Source organism: Chiloscyllium punctatum, chromosome 10 (assembly GCF_047496795.1).
Source record: "Chiloscyllium punctatum isolate Juve2018m chromosome 10, sChiPun1.3, whole genome shotgun sequence".
In the NCBI taxonomy this organism is placed as follows: Eukaryota; Metazoa; Chordata; class Chondrichthyes; order Orectolobiformes; family Hemiscylliidae; genus Chiloscyllium; species Chiloscyllium punctatum.
The window spans coordinates 66,156,670-66,167,520 of record NC_092748.1 but is presented as its reverse complement, the minus strand read 5'-3'; the positions used below and the strand labels follow the sequence as shown (position 1 = coordinate 66,167,520).

The 10,851-nt window shown below is 37.6% G+C and overlaps 1 protein-coding gene across 4 annotated transcripts in view; it reads right to left on the bottom strand.

The window, feature by feature from the left end:
- Positions 1 to 3,854: 3,854 nt before the first annotated feature.
- gpd2 (glycerol-3-phosphate dehydrogenase 2 (mitochondrial)) overlaps positions 3,855 to 10,851 on the bottom strand; it is a 120,804-nt gene continuing 113,807 nt past the window's right edge. For all 4 annotated transcript variants that reach the window (XM_072579373.1, XM_072579372.1, XM_072579374.1 and 1 more), the window contains one exon: positions 3,855 to 4,487. In XM_072579373.1, coding sequence (XP_072435474.1) covers positions 4,362 to 4,487 — 126 coding nt within the window. In that variant the 3' untranslated portion in view covers positions 3,855 to 4,361. The remainder of the gene's footprint in view (positions 4,488 to 10,851) is intronic.

Sequence of the window (10,851 nt, the reverse complement as noted above, 5' to 3'; positions counted from 1 at the left end):
TTTCTGATGAGATGTTGTTTTAATGTGCACTAATGCAAATGCAGTAGCAGAATTAACTTGACTCATGAGAAAACTGGAAGTCCAGAGCTGTGCAAACTTCATGAATTAACTCGAGTTGAAAAATTTCCTGCAAATTTTCAAAAACTATTTCTGAATGAGTTTAATGTTAAACGGAAATGAATGGTCCACATTTTTAACAGTAAATGTTGTGATGAGAAAGGCTAATTCTGCAATTTTTAATACAATGACAACACAAAATTGTGTGCGCCAAAAAAGGAAATAAACATAAAGAATAAACGACTTTTCAATACACCATCTAGTGGAATATAAATTTAATACCTTCTCTAACTCAAATAATTCTGGTGAGTTATAAGCTTAAGCTGAATTATTTCAGGTCAGTTATTAGTAGATATTGTATTACATGAATCACAGAAGTACACAGACACACATCCATTGTGACCAGACTTAAACAATCCTATGTCCACTACACTTTATGTTTTCAAAATCATTTGTGTTGCTCAAAAGACCAGTACTTTGTGATACAATCCTTCAAATTGCTTTACTCTACCACTGAAACTAAATGCTTATATTTCACAAACTTGCTTTTCTCATCCACAATCTTATGGTCAGGATAATAGTAAGTAACGTGACTCATGAAGAAAGGGATGTATCTCCTGATTAAGAAGTAACTAGTGTGGCCTAGATGTATTTGTAAGTCATAGGGGTGTTACAGGAATAATGTTTGAGAGCTTGATCAGGCAGTAGAAGACGTCCTCTACAGGGATATTCTCCATAGAAACCAAACAGCGAAGTTTGAGTATATAAGAATTCAGCATTTGTCACCTCCACCAAATCCCATCCCACTGGAGAACAAGGCTATGGCCTCTATCCCACAGATTCTATTAAGTGTATTGTGCTACATAAATTATTACATATGAATAAAAGTACAGTGTAAAATATTTTGCCATATGAAGCTTGTAGTGTTGGGAAGGAATTAGTTTAACTTTTCATGCTCTAGGGAAATGGAGTAGAAGAGCAGTTCAATTGCAGTTATTCTATTTTCTGCTTTGTTCCCACCAATCCCTGATTTTACCATTACCAATAATGATGCTGAAAGAGGTATATATTGGATTCAGACAGAAACTACCTGTATAAATAATAACCAGGGTCTTATAAGGTGAGCAAGATTCTGAAGGCATTTAAAGTGTGGCTTATGTAAGGAAGCAGCTTTCACAGCAAGTGGAAGCCCCAGAAGGGCAGTTATGATTTTCAAAGTTCATGTTTTAAGTCCAGTGACCCTTCTTCAGACTTGGTCCTCTCCAAAGATGCTGCAGACCTGCTAAATTTTTCTAGCAATTTGTTTTTTTTTCAGCTTTCCAGCAACAGCAGTTCTTTGTTTTACATTATCATGGTTTTCAAAGTTGCCGTCTCTGCCCTCTTCCTTTCCGTAGACCTTAATGGAATCACCTTGTTGCTGTATACCTGCAAACATTTCTGTATCTGACAGCAGCCTAATCTTCTAATGCATCCAACATCCATCCCACCATATCTTCCAAATTTTTCACATATTTATTATCTCTTTCCTGCACTTAAAGATGCAATGTGTTTGCCAATGTTATTCGAATTTGCAGAACAAATTGAGTCAATAAGCACATGTAACCTCAGGCAAGTAAAATTAGCATAACAAAAGTGTACACTAAGAGAATGACACTTTGCAATTTTAACAGAAAATCTCAAAGAAAATTGAGTGAGAAATTAGTCGGTCAACCAGAGCACAATCCGTGTGTGAACAAAATGTACTGGAACCGTTTGGCCCAAAGATTGTGAATCTTGGGCCTCATTTAATTGTTGTGCCAAGGTTAAATGCCTGACAAGCCTCCAGACACAGTAAACTGGTCACTGTACGGAAAGTTTGGGTCTCCAGTGAACCTTTCGAATGGAAGAAGACAATGCAAGAGTAAGTTTAAAATGATTGACCTAACTTTTTGCCAATAGTCTCCAGCAGTACCTTTAATGGCCAATGGTTAAACGCATGAGAGAATTTCCAGCAGAACTGGCCCAATTTTTGAATTGTTGAATGGTGACAGGTTTCATGGAAATGTGCATGAAATAGTTTGTGGGTATCTCACCAGAACAGTCAAGGAGCGAACACATTTTAAAATTCAAAATAATATTTCTGGGTCTCACAGAAAGCTGTGCCCCAAAATGATTTTTATTTGCCCACAAAAGCTGCCTGGATGACAGGACAGACCTCTCCCTCAATAAGTTGTTGTGACATGAAACAGTTTTTACAATTCAGTTTTGGATTTTGCCAACTTATGAAAACACACATTGGGCAGATGAAATTGTATTTCTCACCACCTGTCTACCTCCACATTGATCAGTGCTGAACATGTGGCAAGTGACAACCCAACACAACCCGACCGTGAAGTCACGATCAATCTTTTAAACGTTTGCTGAATTGAGAATTTCCTAGATATTGATATTCTCAGTGAGGTGGGTCAGATTGTGAGCCTTTGTAAAACAAATTAGATCAGTTCGGTTGAGTGTCTTAGAGAAGCCCGTGGTGAAGTTGGGAACCATTTGATAATATGTTCAACAGCTTTTGACAACTTCAAATGTACTAATGTAATGATGCATGAAATGTATGTATATTTTTATTGCAGTGATTTTTCCTAGGGCTCTCTCTTTAATGGGGATGTGACAGCATTCAGATGTTTTCAAGCAAATTGTCCAGTAACTAGAATACCCTTTTACAGTCAAAATTACTGGAAATTGGATTTTAATGTGTCATCTGGACAATGTGCTATATATTTATATTGACTTAAAGTTGAGACATTTGTTGAGTATTTGAAATAGGTGAACAGACTTCTTTGATTGGAACATTGAAGCGTTTGAAAAAAAATGAGTAAATCACTGGCATCTGCTCAGGTGACTTCAAAGAACCAACTGTTTTGAGCTGTGGAATTTTTGTTTATTCAGTTGTCCAATAGAATCTCAATATGGCTGAGCTCCAATCCATAGTAAATAGACTTAGGCTCAGCAGAAGTTGTTTACATAGCTGTGAAGAGGGCTTGGGACTTTTTTTAACTGACAATTTTTGGACAGATTAAAAAAAAAGCTTTCAAAAATATTTATGCCAACAGATTCATCAGCATTTTAGAGTAGAGAGTATTTTCAGGACAAATTATAATTCCTGTTTAGAGTCTGAATGGATTTTCTTTCGAATTTCATAATCATTTTAAAGACTTTCCAGTGTTATTAGAAGGCTTATCGGTTGTGTCAATAGTAGAAACAGTGGGAGCATGAAGCAGGCATGAGAGATATTGGAGGGTGCATGAAGTGTTGGTGAGAGTGGATGGTGAGCAAAGGCTGTAACGCCTTTTGGGTGTCCATAGATTGAGCTAATATTCAGTGAATGAAGATGACCTTTGATTATGTCTCTGTCCCTACCCAGGACTGCAAAGGATTGCAGTGGTCCTGACTCCAGTCCTCATCCAACTCGTCCCCAACTCCACAGGAAGAAATAATAGATGTGAGGACATTCACTTAGACTTCAGGAACACAATATCAGCAAACTGCTGAACATGATTCCAAAGCCAATGACAAAAATCTAGCCCATTAAGCCAGAAAAATCAGTAACTCCTTGTAAACCTACTATTATACATTATACTTGCATCAATTCCATCCAAAGTTTATGAAAGAAGAATTGAAGATTAGGAGGTGGGACACATGAATAAGTACGGTCTTCTTTGATAAACCCCATTTTGGCATGAGAAAACTGTTGATTACAAAATGAAAAATTTGAAGCCATTGGGTTATCAAAGTTGTGCAATAAACAAATAGCTGAAACGGACAGTGCAAATGGTTTATATTATATCAAAACTCATCTTCCAGGAGTATAATGGAGAGAACTTATTTCCCAAAGAAAATGCCCTTCAAACAAAATCCTTAAGACATTTTTAAAGTTACTTTACAATCACCTTGGCACAGATATATACTCTCCCTCTTCACAAGCAGGATGGAGGATAAATGTTGCACAATGATCCATTATTCCATACTGCATTAACTCATTTGTTGAAATATAAAAGATTTTAAAGTTTATCAAAATTTACACTGAATATAAAGATGTTATATTTGAATAATTTACTAAAATAATGCAATAATCAGATTGCTGTGAAATACAATGGCCAAAAGAAAAGATGTTGAGACAGAAGTCACAGAATTTCATGCACTTTGTATGTTCAACAGGATAAAGCCCAAATAATGCAAAGAAAAGTCCCGCAACAAGCTTTGAGTTAGCAGTTGTATCAGCAACAGAAATTCTTGCTTTCTCCTTTAGCCAATTTAGGGAGCAAGACTCACAAGCCCCCTCCACTGCGGTGCACAGGAATAGGCTCTTCATTAACCAGATTCTCTTCCGCAGCTTTCATCAAAATATCCAACCTGTTTCCAGATATTGCGCCATTCTGGATTGCACTCATCAACTAAAACAAAAAGGAATTGAGGGAAATCTTTTAACAAAAATTCAAATTACTGATCACATAGTTTATTAATTTATTAACTGATAAGGTATGCAAACACAAAATCTTGTATTCTTGCTGAAATTAAGTTGAATTGTTAGGACTGCATTCTTTGGTAATAAATCCATATTTGTTAATAGAACCAGACATTTGGCCCATTTATCCTTCCCTGCCATTAAATAAGATGGTAATTTAGTTCTGACCTTAACTCCACTCTTGTGTCCATCCACATCAATAATCTTTGATTCTCTTGTACATCAAAAGTCTGTCTAACCCAGTATGCATATATTCATTGATGTTGCCTTTACAGCCCTCAACAGAAGAAAAACCCCAAGACTAATGTCACTGAGAGAAAAAAACTTCCTCATCTTTGTCTTACATGAGAAACTACTTATTTTTCAAACTATATTCTTAGTTCTTGACTCCCCAAAGAGAACAAACATCCTCTCAGCATCTACCTCATCAAGTCCCCTTTGAATCTTATCTTTCACTAGATCACCTCACAATTTTCTATGAATACAGACCCAACTAGCTCACCATTTCTCATAGGAAACCGTTCATCAATGGAATCAGTCTAGTGAACCTTCCAAAATGTTTCTTTAAGATTTATTCTTTTTAGACAAAGGTATAGTGCCGTAAGACGATCTCTGGTATGCAGACATCATGCTTAACAGCAAGGAATCTTACTTTAAATTTGATTCAGGGATATATTTGTCCATTCTTTTGGACTCTACACTGATTAAGGTCTGTCTCCCATTCAACTTCAGGGTGGAGGAGGTATTCAAATTAGAGTGGGAGGGAAAATGCAAGCTTTTTCTCAGCAAAATGGGAGCGAGATCATTGATACTTTGTATGGTACTAATAATCAATACTCTCCTTTATCAAACAGAAATGCTTGTGTTGTTTGGAATCTTTTCATGGTGTGCTGAATGAATTGCTACTGCAGAAACTTTATCCCTAGGACCACAAGATGATCATGCAGATCCTTCATTTCTCTTATAAATGACCAGAAGCAGTGGGGCAAAATGCCACCAAGAATGAAGGTGACTTACCTTAGGAGAATATTCTTAGGAGAGCAAACTCCTTGGGTCGTCAGTCATGCATGAAAGAGGTCTCAGAGCTTTGAAGACTCATGAGCATTAACTGTTTGGGTCGTATGGATAATCTCCTATCTCTACTGGCAGAAATTAACTAAAGCTTACAGCAATGAACAAGGAACATCAAGATCAACTTGACACTTTCAAAGAAAATCCTCAAACTGTGTAAACATTCCATTGAAAGGTACCTCAACAACTGAAAGCAGCTAATGAAAGCTATCCAAGGAGAATGAGATTAATTCAAAAGTGGATCAAGTCAATTTTTAAAGGTCAGAGGTTATTTATCTGTAGAAATGTAAACTGCAGTCTAGAAATGAGTAAAGAATAAGATGCCAAAACTGCAGAACTTGTAGATTTGAGGAGTGGCTTATAAAAATGTAAAGTTGTGCATCAAAGGAGCCCAAAAGTAGTAAACTTAAACAAGAGTTGGAGAAATGTCATTACTTCAAAGAGACTGCTGAACGAAAAAACTATGTACTGGCAGTCACACAATTCTATAAAGACACACAGAGGGATTCACACATTGAAACTGGTACAACAAAAGACAGTGAGACCATGTTACCATAAGGTGATAAGAAATAGGAGTAGGCCATTCAGCCCTTTGAGCCTGCTCTACCATTCAATAGGATCATGGCTGATCTAACATTCCTTGCATTCACTTTTGTGCCTTTTCTCCATAACTCTTGATTCCCCAACTTAAGGCATCTCAGCCTTAAATATATACAAGGTCTCTGTTCCACAGCTCTGTATAGCAAGGAGTTCCAAAGACACCCACTCCTTGAATAAAATAAATTCCTCCTCATCTCAGTCTTAAATTGGTGTCCCTTTATTCTGAAACTCTGTCCTCTAGTCAAAATCTTTCTGATGAGGGAAAACATCCTCTCAGCATTTACCCTGTCAAGTCCCTTAAGAATCCCAAACTTCAGTGAGTAGTGTCCTAAACTTAGCCTTTGTTCATAAGACAATCTCTCCATACAGGGACCATCCTTGTGAACCTTCTCTGAACTGCGAGATTAAATGATATCTTTTTTTGAATAAGGGGACCAAAACTATGCACAGTATTTGAGATGTGTTCTCACCGGATTGTTGTATAGCTGTAGTACAAGAATGCACATTTACTATACCACATCTGGCAAATGTGAATTAGAATCCCTACTGTGTGGGAACAGGCTCTTCGGCCCAACAAGTCCACACCGATCCTCTGAAGAGTATCCCACCCAAACCCATTCCCCTATATTTATCCCTGACTCATGCACCTAACCTATACATCCCTGAACACTATGGGCAATTTAGCACAGCTAATTCACCTAACTTCCACATCTTTGGATTGTGGGAAGAAACCCACAGAGACACAGGGAGAATATGTAAACTCCACGCAGTCATCCGAGGCTGAAATCGAATCTGGGTCCCTGGTGCTATGAGGCAGCAGTGCTAACTACTGAGCCACCATGCGGCTCCAAAGGGTGGATACAGATCAACTACCATATATACTCGTATATAGGTCAAACTTTGAAGACCATGTTTTTAAACTGAAATTAGGGGGTCAACTAATAGACAAGGTATTGTAGTTGAGGGGACGAAATTCATGCTTGGTATGAGTCAAAACATTGACAAACAAGTGCCAGATCTTTATATAAAATAATAAACAGCAAAAGGAAAAAAAATGGTCATTATTGAATATTTATCTACAAAATAACTGTCTCCATTTTGCCTGCTATGGTAGAATGGTACTGTCATACCATATTCCAGTTACTAATACCGTAAAGTGCATGTAGGTCTACACATATGTACATACATTAATAGGCAAACCAACACGTGGTCAGGCCATCTACTGGGGGTATTTGTACAACACACAATTCATGACATAAAAGAGGAGCAGTAAAAACAACAAAAAAGACTGATAGCATCTTAATGAAAAAACTGCATGAAACTGTTAAGATACGGTAAAAACTACATCAAAAACTGTTATTCACAGCAAAAATCTCTTCTCACTATATATCAATTATTATGGGATAGCTGCTTAAAATAAAAGTTAAATGCAAAAGTCCATTAGGATCCTTCAAATTCACTGTCCTCATCAGTTGCACTACTGAATAATTAATTCCACTCGTCTGGGTCAAGCATATTGCCGTATGGATCATCCTCATCTGCAGTCTCAAGGGGATCATCAATTGATTTGTCATCACTTCCATCTGACCATAAACAGTCATCCTCTGTACCATCTGAAGCATTAGAAATTCCACATTTTTGAAGGCTTTCACAATAATTTCAGTTTTCATCTCCTTCTAGGACTGAACAATCCACTTACATACAGTTGCAAGTAATGGCGCATACATGTTGCCACCCTTTGTGAAGCTTTTTTCTCCTTCTTGCATCCAAATGTCCCAATTCTTCCGTACTGAGTCCTTAAAAGGTTTATTGATGCTAACATCTAGTGGCTGCATTATGCTTGTACAGCCTCCAGGAATCATTGCAATGTCAGTATTGTTAGCTCAAAGTTCACTGACAACACTTTTCACTATGTGTGATCTGAACACATCCCAAACCAGAAAGCTTTTTTTCCTTTCTAAGTTCACCTGGTCGCATATTCTAGCCCTCCCTAATCCAATTAATGCAGCCACCTTCATCCATCCGCCCTTTTTCATCGATGAGGACAACAATGCCTTTTGGAAATTTCTGTTTGGGCAGATTTTCTGCTTAAATATCACCATTGGCTTTAACTTTGTTCCATCTGCCATACAACCAAGTACCAAAGTGAATTGACTCCTTTCATGACCAGTAGTCTTAACCAAAATTGTTTTTGCTCCAATCTTGTCCACAGTTCTGTTCCCTGGTGTATCAAAGTTCATTGAGGTTTTGTCCATATTGCCAACGCATGCGAACCTTTACCCATTTTTCTTCCAGCTTCTGGATCGATGACTCAGAGATCGGTGTTGGGACTACAATTATTTACAATTTATATACATGATTTGGAGTTGGGGACCACGAGTACAGTGTCAAAATTTGCCGATGACACTAAGATGAGTGGCAGAGCAAAGTATGCACTGTGAAACTTTGCAGAGGAACATATATACATTGAGTGAGTGGGCAAAGGTCTGGCAGATGGAAGACAATGTTAGTAAATGTAAAGTCACACATTTTGGTAGGAATAACAGCAAAATAGATTACATGAATGGTAAAAAGTTGCAGCATGCTGATTTGCAGAAGGACCTGGGTATCCTTGTGCATGAATCATAGAAGGTTGGTCTGCAGGTACAACAAGTAATTAGGAAGGCAAATGGAATTTTGTCCTTCATTGCAAAAGAGGTTGAGGTTAAAAGCAGAGAGTAATGTTACAGCTATACAAGGTGCTGGTGAGGCCACACCTGGAGGACTGTGTGTAGATTTGGTCTCCTTACTAAAGAAAAGGATATACTGGCACTGGATTGGGTGCAGAGGAGGTTCATTAGTTGATTCTGGAGTTAAGGGGGTTGGCTTATGAGGAGAGACTGAGTAGATTGGGATTACATTCAATGGAATTCAGAAGAATGGGGGTGGACATTATAGAAACATATAAACATATGAAGAGAATCCATAAAATGGAAATAGATAGGATATTTCCACTGGTGGGCGAGACTAAGACAAGAGGGCATGGCCTCAAGATTAGAGGAAGCAGGTTTAGAATTGAACTGAGAAGGAATTTCTTCACCCAGAGGATTGTTACTCAATGGAATTCCTTGGCCAGGGAAGTAGTTGATGCTACTTCAGTAATCGCTTTTAAAGCTAAGGGAGATACTTTTTTGAAAAATAAAGGAATTAAGGGATATAGTCAGAATGTGGGTAAGTGGAGCTGAGTCCACAAAAAGATTGGCCATGATCTTATTGAATGGCAGTGCAGACCCGAAGGGCCAAACTGCTTACTCCTGCTTCTGGTTCTTCTGTTCTTATGTTCTGATTACAAAGCGTTGGAACTCTATTGACTTGTCATTACATTCTAATGGTAGACATTGAGCAATCTTGGCTTTCTGTCTAAGCACTAAATCATACCTTTTCGTAAACCTACTGTGCCATCCAGCACTTGCTTTGAAATCAATGAATCCATTTTTTTTGCTTCTTTTCTGGTGCACATACTTATACATTGTCAAGTCACTATGCTCCCGTTCTGACGATACTGAATTTCCCAGTCAGCAAACCTTGTGGCCACTTGTTCAACTTTCCTCAGTTGGCATACTTCTGTTTTGGCATAGCCTTTAACTGTGTAGCTTTTTTCCTCCAATTTTGAACAAGTTTTCTAGAAACAAAGAACTCCCTTGTAGCCACGCTATTGTTGTTCTTCTCTGCACCTTCAATAACTTTTAGTTTAAAGTGCGCTGTTTACTTGTTTCTTCATGATGCTACTTTATCAGAAAAAAATTGGGGGAGTTTTACAATAACTTCACAGCACAACTGTACGTGACATCTACTTTTAAGAAAGTGAGGAAACAGCAGGAAGACAAGGTTGAAGGCTGCCATAAGGTACCGTAGATATTTGCGTTTGCAGGTCAAATATATGTACGTAAATATTACATAAATAAATATATACTTATCGACATTCAATTTAACGATTTGAAAATCACGTTGCACAAATATACTGGTGCGTATAACATGTGATGACACAGGTATTGCATTTGAATCAAAAAATGTGCAAATCATGCCCTTTAAGGCTACATACATGGTCAGGAAGAGAGCCCTGAAAACTAGGGTCAATTTATACATGAGGTATATGAAAAATACAAGTTTTTTTGGCCAAAAAGGAATTGATTTATTTAAGAGATCAACCTATACACGAGTATATATGGTATCCGAAGAATTACTTACAATAGCTATTTCTTCCCATTGCCAAAGGGACTTCTCTAAAGAAACTGCCAGATGCTAATGCTGAACTTGTAAGCAAGTCTGCAGATCTTTATGGATTACTCCAGAAACCATATTCACTCCCTTAAAGTAAAACCCCATTGTACTGTTTGTTTGAATCCAAAACTTTGTACAACCATGAAGAAAAATGAGGATAATGCGAGATTATCATCAGCACTGTGTAGGAAATAAAGACAGAGTGAATGTGAGACATTTGCGAAGCATTAACACTTATGAACTATAACTACATACAGAAATGTGACAGAGCAGGTATCAATCTGTGTGATCATAGCTCCTTATGTACATTCTCAGTAGCTATTGTCAGAGTATTGCTTCAGTTTACCCTTTGTTCTACATCT